Below are 18,625 nucleotides of genomic sequence, written 5' to 3'. Positions count from 1 at the left end.
TTTAGCGTATCTTTGCTTTAGTGTGTTACGTTTAATTTGCAATGAGACGTCTTCAACATGATGAACGTCTACGTGCTATTGGCATGCTTCAAAGTGGTCAACACTGTGATCAGCAGACTGTGGAACCGGTACCAACAAACACACAATGTTGATGATAGACCTCGTTCAGGTCGTCCTAGAGCCACTACACAAGCCCAGGATCGATACATTCGTACACAGATCCTGCGAAATCGAGGACAAACGACCAATCAGCTTTCTGTAACTTGTACCAAGTTACAGGAATTCGAGTTACACCCCAAACGATTAGGAATCGGCTACATGCAGCCCATTTGCATTTCCGACGACCCCGTGTTGTGCCCCCATTAATTCGCCAGCACATGGCAAACAGGCGTCAATGATGTAGGCAGCGTAGAAAGTGGGGTGATCGTCGATGGGCGCGTGTAATGTTCTCAAACGAGTCCAGATTTACTCTGGATTTCAATGAAAGGCGTGCTCGTGTTTGGAGGCGTGTAAATGAGCGTCATGCTAACGTTAACGTCAGACAGCATGACAGATTCGAGCGTGGGTCTGAATGTCTGAGGATTGGTGGAGCAATTACTCATTATTAAGACAAAAATCAAAAACGTCCATTCTCACTTTTGACAGTGTATCTCTTTGCATGTGAAATGGGGCCGTCAGATAAGCCACCCATATGAACTGTTTATGTTCACGTGTAGGCAATTGGCCTGTTATTAACATACACTAAAGTGCATCTCCGCAGTTTTGTATTGTTTCTGAATATCCCCTACTTTTTTTTTGAAGAGATACTTAATGGCCGTCCTCAATAACCGGGTTGGTGCAATAAGATGTTTAACCACCTTTCAATTCAGCTGGTTGATTAACAAAGAAAGATTATAACCTAATTAGAGCTCTGAAGGGGTAATAGACTCTTTCAATCTTTTCCAGTTAAAATCGGAGATCTGAATATTAATTTACTGGATAAATTTACTATTTTTTTCAGGAGATAATTCCAATAGTAGTTTAGAGATTTTAAAATATTGTCATCTCGATCGCCCATTCCATACACTAACAACCTCCACGGGTTATTTATTGGTACGATTACATGGTAACTGGCAAAATACAGCAACCAAACTACCTATTATAACTCTTAAACTACATTCTGTTAAAGTTAATAGTAAGTATACACTTAAACTACATTCTGTTGAAGTCAATAGTAAGTATATTAACAACCTGTAGTGTAGATATATATTTGTGTTAATGCATTTTTCTTGGAGAATCTTAAATAACAATCTTTTAAGCTATAGTTTTACAATGAAACAAATGAATTGATAATTATTGTCCATGTTTTCTTTCAGATCCAATGATTGACTGCCATTCCAATTTACAAACATCAATAATAGATTCTACACCATCTTTAATAGTATATCCTCCTGGTAAATTACAATCTGAGTAAGTTCTTCAATAAATATAGATTTAGACTTGGAAGCAGACGGTCATTTGTTTTAGATTTGTAAGATAACTCTTCTTGGTCTCACTGGGTTACTAATCCCCTTCTTCTTGGGAGCGATAGTCTTCTAAAAATAATCATAAGGCCCCACCAATTAAAGTACGATCGACATTCACTCAATTCAAACTACTAACATTCGGTTCAATTTTATTTTAATAAATTAGCTTGTGCGTAGGGGTCTTTGGCAGTTGAAGTAAACCCTACTCCTTGTCACGCACAAGTGGGGAATCGAAACCAGATCACTTGATTCAATGACAGACCTTACGACCCAACGTTAAACCATTCGGCCAGCCAACCCCAACCCCAACAACAAAAATGATATGCAATTGTTTGTTTCTATTTCAGAGAAGAACCATGTCCTTTACAGCTATGGTCTGATAATAAAGAAGAAACTGTTAGAGTTGATGTTGTTAATAATATAGATGATAATATAACTTGTCGACATTATTTATATGTTTATAATAGTAAGTAAAACAGGTTACAACAACACAGGTTCATCTCAATACAAGTTTCGATTATTTGTTGTGATTTTTAATGTTATCGCGAAGACTAATCTGAAACTATCCCATATCTCTCTTTCTGTAGATGTTAAGTTCGACTGTCTAGTGTCTATGCAAATCATAGTTTTAGTCACGGGCGTGTGTTTCGTAAAACCGACCTCGACATTACATGGTCTGCCCATTATTTATTAACTTAATTATTGCTTTTTGGCCACTAAATACCCACGTGTACCATGTTGTAATTGAGTTAAAACTGATAATACCTTTATAATTAAAACTTAAATTATTTCGTTTCATTTAAAGGTACAGAGACAGAAAATGTTATACCATATAGATGTATTAATGATAAACCATCGTATTTTAATCCTGGTCATATTAAAATACTTAAACCATATAATACAGATAATATAACAGAAAAAGTTGTATTGAGAGCTTACACAGTTGGTAGGTTTTTACTATTATTCTGTAAATACAAGAAAGGGTGATAATCGCGATAATCGCAATAGCATTAAAGGAGTATTCCAAAATTTATTTTAGCGAATAAAACTTTCCAATGTGTGAAATCCTTTTATACATGTATTTAGAAATGTTTAGCCAAGTCCCGTACAACTGCATGCATCTCCGTGATAATTGATCGCAGAAATACACATTCTCTGTTGCCACATGGAGTTGGTGGTATGTTCCCAGATTTCACACTATGCATAAGTGTCGGGATACCCATGCCTATCATATATTTGACGCAGTCATTATCGCGATTATCAAGCCACTCATACAAATCAACAATGACATGATACATCGATAGGCAAATCCGAAGATCATTTTCCAACGGCTCAATGTATTGAAATTTTCAGGTTATCTGATGTAAGATAATATGCATACTTACCCTTCTTCTATCAACGGATACCTAATGAATCTGGGACTGTTCTTTTAAAATCTTAGAAAAAACATTAAAATGGAACAAGAATATGTATTTTCCATATTTTCTTATAGCCCCACCATGTGATGGTAGTGTGTTGGAACAATGGGCTCATAATGGTGATAAAAAAACATTGAAATTAGCCGGCAGTAAAGATGCTTATGATAAGTAAGTATGGATGATTAATTTCAAAATAATATATTTAGTCTCGATTAAAGGGCGCATAACTCTATACTCTGGAACCTTAAAATATAATATATATAGATAGAAATGGGGTTTAACGTCCACTCGACACAAACTAGATCATTTCGGGACTAACACACAGTTCATTTTTATTTCAATAATTCGCTTGCGCGTAGGGTTCTTTAGCAGTGGGAAGAAACCGGAGGACCCGGAGAAAAAACCCAAGATGTTGGACAGGCGACCCTACTCCTTGTCACGTACAACCGGGGAATCGAAACCGGCCAGTTGACTCAATGACAGACCGTATGATACAGCGCGCGTGCTAACCATTTGCCCCCCCCCCCCCTAAAAATAGACGAAAATGGATTTCAAAGCACTTATTAATGTAATATGAAAATATGAATGTATATAAAGTGATTTATATTCAATTTAAAAAAAGAAATGTTATTTCTCATCAATTATATTGGGTGAAATACGTGCAGGACGGAGAGCCTGACAAGGACAGCTGTCTCTTCCTTCGAAAGCTACGAAAATCCCGAGGTTCCGTGCATACTTTGGCGTGCACGTAAAAAATCCCTTGGCAGTTGGAATTCGTTATAAGAATATGCTATAGTGCCGCTGCCCGGGCAAAATCTCCATCATATGACGTATGTCCGTCTTCATTTTTTCCCTAGAATACACGACTCGTGAACTGATTATAAAATGTTCATTGTGTCTTAACTATTGAATATTGGGTCACATATATTTACGGCAAGATAATATTGATTGGAATGGACCAATATTGAATTCTAATTCGTGTTTTTAATTTGGAATATTATGGATAATTTTGAGTTAGAGGTTTAGCTCCTTTAAATGGTTTGACGACGCCTGTTATGAGCAAGTATGGTTGTATGTGAGATGGGGTTATCCGAACCTGGGATAACGGTGCTTCTGGAAAGTGCCGTTTTAATGACTGGCGCAAGGTATTGGCTAAGCTCTAACCAGGTGATGACTGCACTAGTTGATTAGGTTGGAGCGTTGTGGGCAATTTTAGGCCCGTCATCGCTTAACGCCTTTTCGTTTCTGATTCGGTTACTGGGCTGTTTGGCCAGCCACACCATGCTCTGTTATATCTACTGGGATAAGTACTGATATTTCCCCTGATGCCGTGCTCTTTTCTGCGGACAAAGAATCGTCAAACGAACCGCTAATTTCGCATACAATTCTTCAAGAACTGCCTGAACGAACTGCACTGTAGCCTCGAATCATGTTAGATCAAACACCATTTTCTTTCAAGCTTTTAAAGTATGGTGCCTGTTTTAATAGATTAAAATTCACAGGATTGAACTATATAAGAAACACATTTATTACGAACACCCCTTGATGCTATATCTGAAGTTTTACATCTATGTCTATATATTTTGATTTACAGTAACGGATATTGTAAATATCTATTGAAAGCTGAAGATGAAGATGGTAAAATCAAATTATTTGTATCAGGTTCGCTGTTTGAATGGAGTCATGGTGATGATAATTGTGAAAATGATTTTATAGCTTTATATGACGGTAAGACTGCACTATTTGTGTATTAAATTTTCAGTCAAATTACAATCATTTGGGTTTATCGAGAAGATTTGTGTAATTGTGAAGATTTTACTCTCAATATGATCAGGAAAGCTCTCCAAGGAATCGGAAACCAAATACTATCGCACTGTTAATTTTATTCACCATGGTCAGGTACAATAATTTTGACTACTCTTCTTACGACTGTGAGTAGTTGTTTCACGCGCGCACCAATACCTGTTGACTTTCGTCAGGGCATTACATATCAATTCAGCAGAAGCTTCCGCTGACACGTGGGAACCCGTGCCACTCTCTAATAGATTGTTGGCATAAAAGAGACGCGAAAGAGAAATGGTTCAATTTTATTTCAATAATTCGCTTGCGCGTAGGGGTCTTTAGCAGTGGGAACCGGTGAAAACCCACGAGGTTGGACATGCGACCTTACCCATTGTCACGTACAACCGGGGAATCGAAACCATACTAGACATTATGATACAACGCACATGCGCTAACCATTCGGCCATCCAGAGAGAGAGAGAGAGAGAAATGGGGTTTAACGTCCACTCGACATAAACTAGGTCATTTCGGGACTAACATATGTTTTTTTAAAAAAATTTATTTCAATAATTCGCTTGCGCGTAGGGGTCTTTAGCAGTGGGAGGAAACCGGAGTACCCGGAGAAAACCCACGAGGTTGGACAGGCGACCCTACTCCTTGCCACGTACAACAGGGGATTCGAAACCACACTAGTTGACTCAATGACAGGTCGTTCGATACAGCACGCACGTGCTAACCATTCGGCCATCCAACCCCCCTTTCGGCCACCCAATCCCCTTTTTTACATACATGTAAAGAAAGTCACAAAGAAATAAAAAAAAAATAAAAAAATAAAAAAAGATTGAATATCATTACTTATCCGTGTAATTTTAAGGTAATGATGAAGATGCTCCAATGATAAGTAAATGGTGTGGTGGTAGTGTACCAGATGGTTTTCATAGTACTGGTAAAAATATGTTAGTTATATTTAGATCTAATCAACATGGTCGACAACATCAACATCAATATAATATACAATATTTAGCATATAAAGGTTCGTTTTCAAACGTTTTACTAATCATTTTCACACTCACATTTTTATTTAGGAGTACATTATCATCACCACTGTCCGCCATTCCTTGTGTTTGTCCATTCAGAATTCTTGTAAACGTTTTACAGGTGTGTCTATTGTTCTGTTGATCACAGAGATTAAAGCAATCAATTAAAGAGCCGAGTTATTGCAGTGTCACTGAAACCTTGTAAAACTCCATAAGGAATAATACTATTGAAATTCAGAATCGCATAACAACATACTATGACGTTGTTTTTCATACGAGTAATCGTTGCCTGCTCTGACAAATCCTTTTGAGACATAATAAATTATGAAAGTAAGTACAACCATTTAATGGTTGGACCACCCGTGCCAGATGAACTGCGTTTTAGTGTTAAAACAAAGGGTGGTTATACAGAAACTGTTGTGCGGGAAATTTGGAGACTAATCACCAACCTTACATAAAATCTGTACGTTCGTATTTGTTTCCCACTAAAGAGCCGTCTATGAAAAATAAACCATTTATATTATAGTTTATGACAGTAATTGTCAGTATTCGGTGTATAGGGCCTATAGTTCCCAGGTTTCACTGTCTTTGATCTATATACATCTAACCATATACCAATGACGAAATGGAAATTATATGTTGCAAAAAGAAAGATCATTGATGTTTTTTCGTTCTCTTTATAGAAATGTGTAGCAAGTATGATATACCATTAAACGCCTCATCATCACCACAAAACTTGACGTCACCAGGATATCCAGATTATTACCCACCGTATGTAGTATAATAATTTGTATTATTTTACACGGCAGTTGAGCCCTAAATACTTAACCATTGATTGGAAAATATATTCTACTAATTTTATAATGTAAAAATACCGGCATGATATTCAAAGTGTGTCTGTAGCGTATAAAGTTATGTACCAAGGAAAACAGTCATCTATCAAATTGGCGGTTGGCATTTATTTAAAAGGGGATCAGTTTATTTTGCAGGAATGAGTAAAGGTGTTTATAATTTTATTACAGAGATTCAGTGTGTAATTGGTCTATAAGACCCTCATCTAATGAACATCATATTGTTTTAAAAGTCATCAATACTAGATTAGGTCCTCATTGTAATTCCATGCTTAGTACATATGAATGTAAGTATTGTTTTAAATATATACAGCATCAATAATAATCTATACTCCCAAAAAATCCTTTTATATTAATTCTACCAAAAGACGTCTGGACATTTTCTTTTGTTGATCAAATTATAGTAGGTTTCCAAAATATTTGACCTAAATTTTGTATGGATATGTATAATTTAAATGTAATTTATAAAAGTTCAATCTGACTAAAATCATCCGTCAATTCCATTTCTTTTTTGACATCTTACCCATTTCCTTTAAAGCTCAGTCACGTTGCCCATAATAAGATTATCTGTGTGGTGAATTGTGGAAATTTTAAAATCCATGTTTGTCACAATGGATCTGATATGTGCTGGGTTGAAGTATAACTGATTGATATACAGAACTGCCCGTATAAGAACATGGTTTTGATATCATGTTTGTTAAATTATGTAGAAGATTGTAATTTGATTTTTATTAGCTTTATAAAAGTTGTAAATATTTGTTTAGATAATGAAATTCCCAACTCTGATGCCACAGAGTTAATTGGTAGAGCCTGTGACAGTGAAACACCAACGTTTATTAGTAGCCGAGGACCTATGAAGGTTCAGTTTAGATCCAATAAGTTTTGGAATGTTGGTGGTTTCTTAGCTGAATATTGGGAAGAACCTATGCCAAGTAAGTTTCTTTTCTTCATAGAGTTGTATCCTGATTGTACATATAATAAAGGGGGTACTCGATTGAAAATCCCAAAATTAAAGTCTCCCAATCCCACGAATAGGTACATTACAGAGAAATAGGGAATCCCCTACCAGTCTTTTTTGATATCAAAAAAGACGAGTCGGAGATTTTTTTTATCACCCAATTTCTTCTTACACGCACAAATATATCTTGACTATATATTTAATTTTACTGAAACTGATTACATAACGGCGTAGTGAAAGTGATACATTATTTTCTGCTTCTTTCTTATAATTTCGCCTCTAAAGGGAGATAACTTGTTTTGTTTTCTCTTTTTTTACAGCACCAGCAGCTTCTGTTGTGCACAGCAGCAGTAATATACTCAAATCGTGCTATACACATTACTTTATTATTATTATCTGTGTGATCTTATATCATCGGTGAAGTAAGGTTTTATTCATCTAATAACTATCTTTACATTTCTACTTATAATCATCAACAATCTACTATCGGGAAACTTAGTCTTATCTCACTCACAGAAAAACAACAGTGTTGATGTCATCGACGTAATGTACTGTTATCGTCAAAAAAACTGATCACAAATCAAATGCAGTAATGACATCATATATGCATTGGTTTAAATTTCGATGTTTAACCTTTCAAAAACACCGGGTGCCATTTTCCCCCATGCACGGATTTGTTAGCAGGTGACTCGGCCACATGCTATCGTTACCCTATTTGACCAAATTCGATAGTCGGATTTTGTATCTGGAATTCTAGTGCTTTATATTGATTTAGAACACGGGTGTGTGTGTCGTTACCAATATGGAGATTATCTGGATGTTAGCGAGTAAATTAATAGTATGTTGTCACCAATAAAGCACTCGAATACTACCGTAATGCAAGTGAATGTTTTGTGTTTACTACTGCTGGGTTATCTTGTTTTATAATTAGATAATATGTCTGACATTAGCGAGGTACTTTGGTATTATATAGGAGGAAGTGATTACGAAATTGAATTTAATGTTACTATGGAATATCAATACTACCCAAACGAATGGTATGTTACAGTCGTCCAAAAAGCAGTTACGAAGGTTTTGATGTTAACGTCAGAAAAAATGACGCTTTTGAGGTTATCTTCGGAAAATCGGCGATGACGGCTTGCGTGTTAATGGCAGTATCAACCTACTGATGGTGTTAGTGTTAAATAATGGTGTATGAATAGCGGTGATAGTAATTATAGTAAGGAAGAAATAGTTCTAGCACAGTGATCAAATAAATAACATCACACATTGTTTGAGTGTTTATTTTAGTGCTAATCCACCAGAATGACAGTTACAGGAGGATAACCTCTTATTGAATATTACAATCGGAAGAGCAGTGATGTTTGGTTCTAAATTAGCACTATTGAAATATGTCGTGACATTAAATTTATGACGATTCGGTTCAAATTCCACAACACCTTCGTCAAATTCTGTATAAAATGGTGTTGAACGTCCTCCTTTTTGAACCAACTGGGTTAATGACGATGCCCATACGCTATGCCATGTGGGTAATTTTTGACCGGAAAGCGACGTTTCCACCTCCTCTTCACCGAATTCAAGCTGTGAATGCCTCTTATACGTGTATAAATGACCTTGGTATGTCGTTCCTTGCCAGACCCTACATCGCCAACAAGTGGAAAACAAACTGAAAACTCTACAGGAACCTTTCGATAAACATCGCGATGAAACCTGGGTCCTACAGGTTAGTGAGTCAGTACCTTGCACGTCATGACGTTAAGTTATAAGCCCTGTATAACATGTAGCTGTATTTCACCTGACATGTTTGAATTTCTACACATAGCTTGTTATTGTACCACATATTTTTAACCAGGTGAGTTAATTAGGTAAGGGTTATCATATGTCTATGTAGAAAAAAACAAGATTCCTTAAAATATTAGTTCTTATTTTGCATACTGAATATTTTTTGCTTCCAATACGACTGTTTGATGAAGGCTTGCCAGAATATTACCTCATTAATGTTATAACATTTCTTAAAAAGGAAATTGTTTTATTATTTCCTCATTTATGTATTTATCAATGTGAAGGGTCAAAATATTTTTTTAATTAGCGGATAATTTATAAGAAAAATTAATTTGACTAATTTTAATTTTTAATAGGCACAGTTATAAGACAGTTGGGGTAAAACACCGTATTTCCACTAACATCTCAGAAATTACATTATAATTTTATATTGTAGAGGTTCTTTTAAAAAAGAAAAAAAAAATCCCAGGCCATATTTAATCAATCGATATATATATGGAACTGACCTCGATTTAAGAATGCTGAAAATACAGTACACTGTACTTTCTTGAATCAAAGTTAAACCATTAGGAGTATAAAATATTTAAAGAGTTCAGTAACAACAATATTCTACTAGTGCTATTTGTAACAAAGATATTTTCAAGGAATCAAAATAAGTAAACCGGAACCTTTGTGCTCTTTTCTTATCATTTTCATTTATTATTATGAAGTTTATGGTTATGAATTACATGTATGTTGAATATGTTATGTCTTAGAATGATTTCTATCTAGCTCGAAATGGGTCAATGAATTTTATATGTTTGTTTTTTTATGTATAAAAGTTGTATATATATTTAACTGATAATGTATTTATTTAACTCGTCCTCAAAGGTGCTGATGTTTTTTTTTCTTCATATGAAAAATTTAAATACGATTTATTTGTTCTAGAAGTTATTACTGTATATAATATAAAGAGTGTTATTCCCTTTTTGTACATTATTACTTTATTATGTTATAATTGTCAGCTTAAAGCCTCGCTATGCTAAAATAGAGATGACATAATTATTATAGAGATCAAGAGTACTTTCATTAGAAAACATTTTGGTCCAAAATTTATTCAAATTGGTCAATTAAGCTTTGACCATTTAATGTTTAGACTTAAAGGTACAATAACACTCTTGCTGGCTTGACAGCTCCAAAAAATAAAAAATAGCCTTATTCTAAGTACTAGATGTGTTAGTGTCCTACCTGTTGTGTAAATTATCCATTAAATCCTATTTTACTTGTCCAGAGGGTTCAAAAATATTTTTAAATCCAAGTCACATTTAAAAAGCTTTACGTCAGGCTTTTCAAATCATTTAGTTGAATTTTTCCAATTTTTTTTAAATGTGGTGTGTTAAGATGAAATCTGTATCATCAATTAATTGGAATATTGTAAAATAGTGCAATTTGTTGACCAGAATAAAGATTGGGACATATTATTCAGTTACAACAAGAGTGGTATTGAGCCTGTAAGTTTACGCTGTTTTCTGTTAATCTGTAAGCTACATGTTTGTCTCTTTTACACAAATATAGTAATCACAATTATTGTGCTATCTTTTTTCAGCAAGTCAACTTATTGTCCATGAAATTATTTTTACAATCAGGTGCGCTTAATTACATAATATCAACTGTCTAAAATAGTGCATATTTTTGACTTTTTAAATATATGTGAACCATCTGTAGACGAACCTATTTGATTGGGTAAATAAAGGTATTGCATTTGGTTGACCAGATGCGTTCTTTACATCAGTAATGGATCAAACTCAATACGTTTAAACTGTTGTTTTGAAAGATGTCCGTTTTTTTTATTAATTTATAGACGTAAAATTTTCAGCGAGGACAGAATATCACCCCACAAAATCAATACTTTTAGTTTTGATCAGAATCCAAGAGGTCTAGTCATTGGATAGGAACATGAGTATCCGAAATTGACTAAATGGAAAGTTCAAATCTCCACAGAAAGCTCAATTATCTGTGCTCGAAAATTCATTGCTCATAAACATACCCACTCGTAAACAGTTAAATTAGCATATAATAACCTATATTTCACTACTTTCTCGCAAATAGTTAAATAATCTTAGAGTAGTTGCTATTTCTATGAGATAAAATGAACTGAAATGGAAACTTTCCTTATGTTCTATTTACATATATATAATTTTATTGTGAATTGTGTTATTATCTATGTTTATATGGGTTTATTTATTTTTTTTTCATGCATTGTATATATTGTTCAATATGAATTCTTTAAAGGCCAATATTGCTCCATTGCATTTTATATTCACCATAAATAGATGGGAAGTTTTAGATCATCAAATTTAATTGTTTTTTTTAAAATTGAAACTAAACTTTGGAAAGATATAACCGATTGTATATCAGCATTTAAAAAATGAAACATATCGAGAATTTGGGTCATCGATTGAAATAAATGAATTGCTCATTATAAACAGCTAATATGTTTTATTTTTTTGTACTAAACGGGAGAGAGAGAGAGAGAGAGAAATGGGGTTTAACATCCACTCGACACAAACTAGTTCATTTCGGGACTAACACATGGTTCAATTTTATTTCAATAATTCGCTTGCGCGTAGGGGTCTTTAGCAGTGGGAGGAAACCGGAGGACCCGGAGAAAACCCAGGAGGTTGGACAGGCGACCCACCTCCTTGTCACGTACATCCGGGGAATCGAAACCCCGCCAATTGACTCAATGACAGACCGTATGATACAGCGCAGCGGGCACGTGCTAAACATTCAGCCATCCAACCCTCCTGTACTAAACGGACACAGCTCACCAATTATTCCTACGGCGTCACCCTACGAAGTAAGGGCCAACGTTATTTTTATATTTTCTGTCTCTTTCCCTTTTACCCCTTTGTATAACTATCTTTGTTGGTGTAGAATCGAAGAAAGGGGTTTGGATATACATTTTCTGCTAGGTTTTGGCGAATATACATGATGTTTAGGGAAAATGATACGAGAGTTACACATAAATTATGCAAGAGCTAAATATGCCTATTGCAGGTCTTTCTTTAGGCCTGAAATGTTAGAGCTAAATCTGCCTATTGCAGGTCTTTCTTTAGACCTGAAATGTTATCTAAATCATTAATTATACATTAATTTACTTATCCAGACCATAATCAGCTCTAGATGGCATCGCTAGCCTGCGATCTAAAGTGGATTGTGAGCCGATTTACTGCATAACTTTTCTTCTCTATTTAACGATTTAACGGATCATCGAGACTATGCTGTTTATCGTATTGACTTTAGTAATGATGACCGAAGCTAGGCAGAAATTTCATTCGCTTAGTTCTCGCTTCACAGTGGATCAATTTGAATGAAATTTTCAGCAAATTGCCTTTACGTTATCTAGTTTTTAACTATTATAGTGAGAACTGCCAACTCATTATCGAATCTCCCATAATATATCTTTAAGTGGTTGGTTAGGTTGAAATGTTGGGCGGGCAGTTGCATGTTTATTTATATGCTACTTCCAGTTTGTGTATCTCAGTTTGTGTATGAAGCTACCACGAAACTATCCTTTGAAAACTAAATAATAGCTGTATGTAGATACGTGCATTTGGGCACAGTACATCATTAATTTCCCCATTGACAACATAATTTAAATTCTTGTCTCTGACCGGCCTAACTATTTCCTCAAGTTTCGTTGGGTTGAACGCTTTCTACCATGTGACAACGTCTTGTTCAAAAGCATGTATGAGGTTCAGAATGGAAATCTTGAGATACACAGAATGGAAGTAGCATACTAATAACCACGCAACTGTCCATACTACATTTCAACTTAACCAACCGCTTAACGCTCTTATTCTTCCGTCTCACTATATATCATAAGTACTTCCCAAAACTTTATAGAAAACGTACACTCAAAGCCTTTTCTTCGATTCTAGACCAAAAATTAACAAAAATTGCCATAGGGACAGGGAGAGAAAACAGAACAGCGTTACTTTTAGTTTCTATTTCAAACAACCATCTTTAGTGAAATGCAATACTGATACTGTTGATATATTTTTTCGGACAGGACTTCACGTTCTACTTAAAGAGGAAGACCAACGATTTTCAACAGGGTTTCCATAAATCTTAAATGTATACTCAGAAATAATCCCCTCTGTATAACACAGTCAAAATAGTTTTGTAACCGAGAAATATTATGTAATTAGTTCTACACGCTCGCTGGTCTCTATAGTAAGTATACAAAATTGATGTACGTTTAGGATAACGCTAGATCGGAGACATTCATGTAGATTTTAGCACCATATGACGCCACTTGCAAGCTTTCAAACAAACCACGTGATGTAAACAATCATCCATGTTGCGTAAAATATAGGGTCACAGCGTAATGTTCAGTATGAGTGAATTTACGCGACGTTTTTGTGTACTAAACGTTAAACAAACATAATTTCGTGTTTATACTATCCTAACAAACAGTTTTTGGCCAAACGACGACGCGTGAACAAAATACATCGGTAAACTTATGCCAAAGCTGTATGCTTACTTTAGAGACCATCTAGCATGTTGAACCAAATACATCACTTACGGTTTCAATAAAATTTAATTTCTCGCGTACAAAAACGTTTTTGCTTGTAATACAGAGGGGATTATTTCAAAATATATATGTACGATTTTTTAAAATCTTGTTTAAAATCGTTGGTTTTCCGCTTTAAAGACTTTCAAAAGTTTTATTAATATTCCAACTAACAATTATCCGCTTTGCATTAAAATAGTACACACTTTATATCTTTGGGATATATGTCACCCTCCACTACAAAACCATATAAAATATGCAATTCAGCCAACAAATGGCTGAATTATGGCCATCTGGGTTTATGTGAAGTAAACATTCTCTGTGAATCTGAATACCTGATTTATGTGCAGATCAAGACATTCAAATAGAGTACCGCAGTTTTCCATGGGAAAGCATACACTAGCCGAAGATCGTCCTGAGTGACGCGGTGTATATCGTTGAATGTCGGGAGTAAAGCGGACCTTATTTATGAATGTATACGACTATGTCATTTCTTAGTTTAACACATATGACCAGAAAAGAGCCCTTAGATTTACTCTAATTCTAATACATATTTTTGTCAATAAGTGATGTTGTATCTTGTTACAGCCGAGAAGAGATTTGGATGTAGATGATGGTGTTAGTAGTTGGTTAGCTGTAGCTGATATGGAAATATAGTGTACCTAATGTTTTTTTAATGGATTATATCTTCAGTATGAGTAGATTCAGAATCCGGATATCAGTTTTTTGCGTGTCCTAAATCAGCCACTGTATGGAGGTGTAAACGTGGAACTTTAGGTTTGTCGACCTGCTGCCGCACCATAACAGTAATTTCGTCACAAAGCCATCTACATTTTCTACATATAACGCTCTAAAATAAAACAGATTCAAAACAAAATATATTTGAATGGATGTCACCTATCAGAAAAATATATTATGCATAAACTTGAAAGATTACCAAGAAAAACAGAGGAAATTTCTGAATCATCCCTGATAAAATATCAACAACGCAATGAAAAGAACGTTTACAAGGCATTGGTTATCAGAAATCATTTATCTGTTGTATATTTACCTGGCGGCGGTGACAAACTTCCACATTATACGTGAGGTATAAATGTTGTATAGACCTGTAACTCTCAACACAATCAGACAGATGTCACAAAATTCTGATGAATAACACTGATATCACATGACGACGTGATATCAATGAATATGTTGCACTCTGTGATATGTTGTCTAACCATGGTGAGGTAGGACGCCAAACCCATTTCAGTTCATTTCCAACGATGGGGATGCGTGAGGAACCGGGAAACTGCAATTATTTACCCAATCGCATATTATTAGGACAGCAACAGAGGACAATTATCATCTAAATCAGTGCCAGTGCCAGTCCATCGAAATTTCCAGCCAGTTTGTGATTGTGAAAAAGCCATGACTATGAACAATGAACATCTATAGGCACATTGCTTTCTCCCAAAATGTATCGAGGAGGTACATATAATGTTTAAAAACTATAGCCTTTATATTTCTCCTACCGTTCATACCTTGCTTATTATTCTTAATATTCCTAACTCCCAAGGCACAATAATATGTAGCTTTTAATGAAGGGGAAATGGGTATATTGAACTATATTTAATAACAGTTTTAATAAAAGTCACCTACATTAAAGCTATATTCCTTAGAACATAATTAGGTCACTAATTCTACCTTCGAAAACTGCTTTATCTGAAATAATGTTACGAAATTACCCAATAAGCTCACAAAAATGAAATCAAATAACAATACCGAACGTCAACCAGTGAGCCTGCCGTTGGTATCTTAGCCCGTGCGTTACCCGTGACATCGACACTCGGCCATTATTATGTAGCATCATTAAATTTGTATCTAAAAAAAACTTCATTTGAAGTGTAGCACCTCGAAAGATTTTGGGTAACAAATATATTTTCCCAGTAGTTTGAATATGTTTGGTAATCGATAGTTATATTGTTAGGACATGAATGTCGAGGCAATGCATCTTTAATGCCGCGGCAATTGAATTTATATTGAGATGCGACGGAGTGAGAGAAAACACTAATATTATTATGTATACAAGCCTTTAGCAAGAAATAGTATCATCTTGATTAAAAAACAACTAGGCCGGAAACTACAGCATATTTTAATATTCGTCACTTCCTTTGTCTGCAGGCTAGAATAAAAACTGTAAACCAAAGGCAGACCACAATATTTAGAGAACAAACATAGAGGGATACACATTTTTACACCACGACCCGGTGCATGGCGTACTCCCGTTTTCGAAAGCACCGTTGATGAGAAAATAAGGCCGTTTAACCCCATTTCACACATTCCCTATTGTCAGGTTCCTCGTTTGACTACAAATAATTTTCAGAGAAGGTTAGAAGTATGATTCCTGTTCAATTCTATTTAGAAAAATAAAAAGTTTGCGTCACTTTGGTGTCGGTGGACCCCATTGTTGCCTCTGAAACATATGTTTTAATTAACTTCAAATATTTATCCTTTTATCATGTCCCTAAGAAAAAGCAATCACAGACTTCCGTTATTTTTCTTTATTCATTGTGAATTTGTCTGGCTCAGAGATGTATAATTGAACACAGTGTAATAACCATTCCTGGTTGGTTTTAGTCGGTGTCAGTGAAATACCAATTAGATATAAAAACGTGGGATTTCTTTTTTTTAAACAAAAAAAAAAAAAAAAAAAAAAAAATACGGATCAAATCAATGTACCGTAAACACAAGTATTAGAAGGTATATCGCCAGGATATGAAATTTTTGCATCTACGGTAAGGCAACCAAGGGGAATGAAAAAAAACACACACAAAAAAAAACAACAAAAAAACATGCCCGATCGTGACTATTATCTAGCGTTTTCTGACGTATTCTGTCTTAGATTTGGTTGAGAACATTTTGCTGTAAATTACATTTATTGGTGATATCAAGCTATGCCTATACCATTGTTTTATTTAATATGGAGTCTATATCTTAGACATACATTATACAACTATTTGGGTGTAAATAAATTAGTAGTCACGATAATCCAAATATAATGTTGATACATTGGACAAAAACTATGTTTCATTTGGCACTGAATCCAAGACATGAATATCGTTCACACCATACCGTAGTACAATCACCGACTTCTGGTTTGTTTACGTTATCATAGACTAGAAACAGACATCTTCTGCACTTTCTTGTGCCATTGTAATATTTGTGGTTAAGAATTAAAAGAAAATGTTGACATTTCACCTTTGATGTTGGTAATTCACATTCGGGGAGTTCACATTTCTAAAACATTTTATTTGGCTTGGGATCCTGATGGTGACCCATGACCTCGGGTTTATCTTCTACCCAGCCCCGAGATAGAGTACGTCTAGAACACCTGATAACATCAGGCGCGCAAATTATTACGAATAATATAAGAGAGAGAGAGAGAGAGAGAGAGAGAGAGGGGGGGGAGGGGATTTAACGTCCACTCGACATAAACTAGGTTATTTCGGGACTAATATACACTTCAATTTATTTTAACAATTCGCCTGCGCGTAGAAGTCGTTAGCAGTGGGAGGAAACCGGAGGACCCGGAGAAAATCCACGAGGTTGGACAAACTACTCCTTGTCACGTACAACCGGGGAATCACCACGTCAGATGACTCGATGAGAGACCTTATGATGCAGCGCGCATGCGCTAAACATTCGACCTCCCCACACTTTCGGAATAAAATAAGAGTAATGTTTCAACTGTTTGATTTTGGAATAATATTCTCATTTAACCAGAATCACGTGTCTTAAAAGATGACGATCGATTGTATGTACAATTTAATTTTATTGTTGTAGAAAGAGTATGCATACTGTCACCATACGATATCTATACTATTGTGTACCTTTCAGTCAAAATCTAGTCTTAATTAAAAATTTCTTTTCTTTATTTGTTGTCTGATTTTTACAGTGCATTATGATCTAACAAACTTTCTATTAACACCGTACACTTCGCTTTTACACGTTCCATAATTAAAGAAGCATTATGGGAGATTAGATCAAGAGTTGGCAGTTCTCGCTATATGTTTAAATTTCAGACAAATTGTTAGACTCTGAACCGAGATATTAACTTTTGAATTTTAAGCTTAGCCTCGACTATCATTATTAAAGTAGGTACGATAAAAACATAGTCTCGATTATCCATTTTTGAATTTAATCATCAGTGAGCGTTGAGCAGCAGATCGGATTCAAATCCGACACATAAGATGACATCGAGAGTTGATTATGGTTTGGATAAGTTAATTAAGGTCTAATTAATAGTTTATATAACATTTCAGGCCTAAAGAAATACGCGCAATAGACAGATTTAGCTCTTGCATAATGTATATTTAACCACAAAATTTGTCTCTTATAAAAATACAGTCAATTTAATTAGTCAATGAGATCTGAACACCGTCTTCAAAGAAAACATGTCGGATGTCAATATTGTCAATGTAGTACAAGAAGAAGACACCCGTATTTGACTCACACACACACGATCCCGGATACACGCCCACCCTACCTCCTCCTTGATACCAATCAAAACAGGTAATAGACATCCACAGAAACAACAGAATAATAACCCCATACCTGCTCCATATTCTTAACAATTTATTTTTTAACATTTAATTATATTTAAATGATGGATAACTATTTATATCCGCAGAACAATTGATACACCTACGAAGTACGTGCGCAGGCCAACTGGTGGATGTAATTTCTACAGTA

The 18,625-nt window shown here is 35.1% G+C and overlaps 1 protein-coding gene across 1 annotated transcript in view; it reads left to right on the top strand.

Annotated features, from left to right (window-relative positions):
* LOC126828709 (deleted in malignant brain tumors 1 protein) overlaps positions 1-11,805 on the top strand; it is a 48,423-nt gene extending 36,618 nt beyond the window's left edge. The window contains exons 7-17 of the mRNA XM_050558657.2: positions 1,001-1,174; positions 1,356-1,449; positions 1,853-1,971; positions 2,311-2,451; positions 2,998-3,091; positions 4,518-4,651; positions 5,580-5,738; positions 6,426-6,513; positions 6,765-6,880; positions 7,358-7,525; positions 7,872-11,805. Coding sequence (XP_050414614.1) covers positions 1,001-1,174; positions 1,356-1,449; positions 1,853-1,971; positions 2,311-2,451; positions 2,998-3,091; positions 4,518-4,651; positions 5,580-5,738; positions 6,426-6,513; positions 6,765-6,880; positions 7,358-7,525; positions 7,872-7,972 — 1,388 coding nt within the window. The 3' untranslated portion in view covers positions 7,973-11,805. The remainder of the gene's footprint in view (positions 1-1,000; positions 1,175-1,355; positions 1,450-1,852; positions 1,972-2,310; positions 2,452-2,997; positions 3,092-4,517; positions 4,652-5,579; positions 5,739-6,425; positions 6,514-6,764; positions 6,881-7,357; positions 7,526-7,871) is intronic.
* The last annotated feature ends 6,820 nt before the right edge of the window (positions 11,806-18,625 follow it).

This window comes from Patella vulgata, chromosome 7, assembly GCF_932274485.2.
Source record: "Patella vulgata chromosome 7, xgPatVulg1.2, whole genome shotgun sequence".
Classification (NCBI taxonomy): domain Eukaryota; kingdom Metazoa; phylum Mollusca; class Gastropoda; family Patellidae; genus Patella; species Patella vulgata.
The sequence above is the reverse complement of the archived record's forward strand: the minus strand, read 5'-3'. Positions and strand labels throughout refer to the sequence as shown.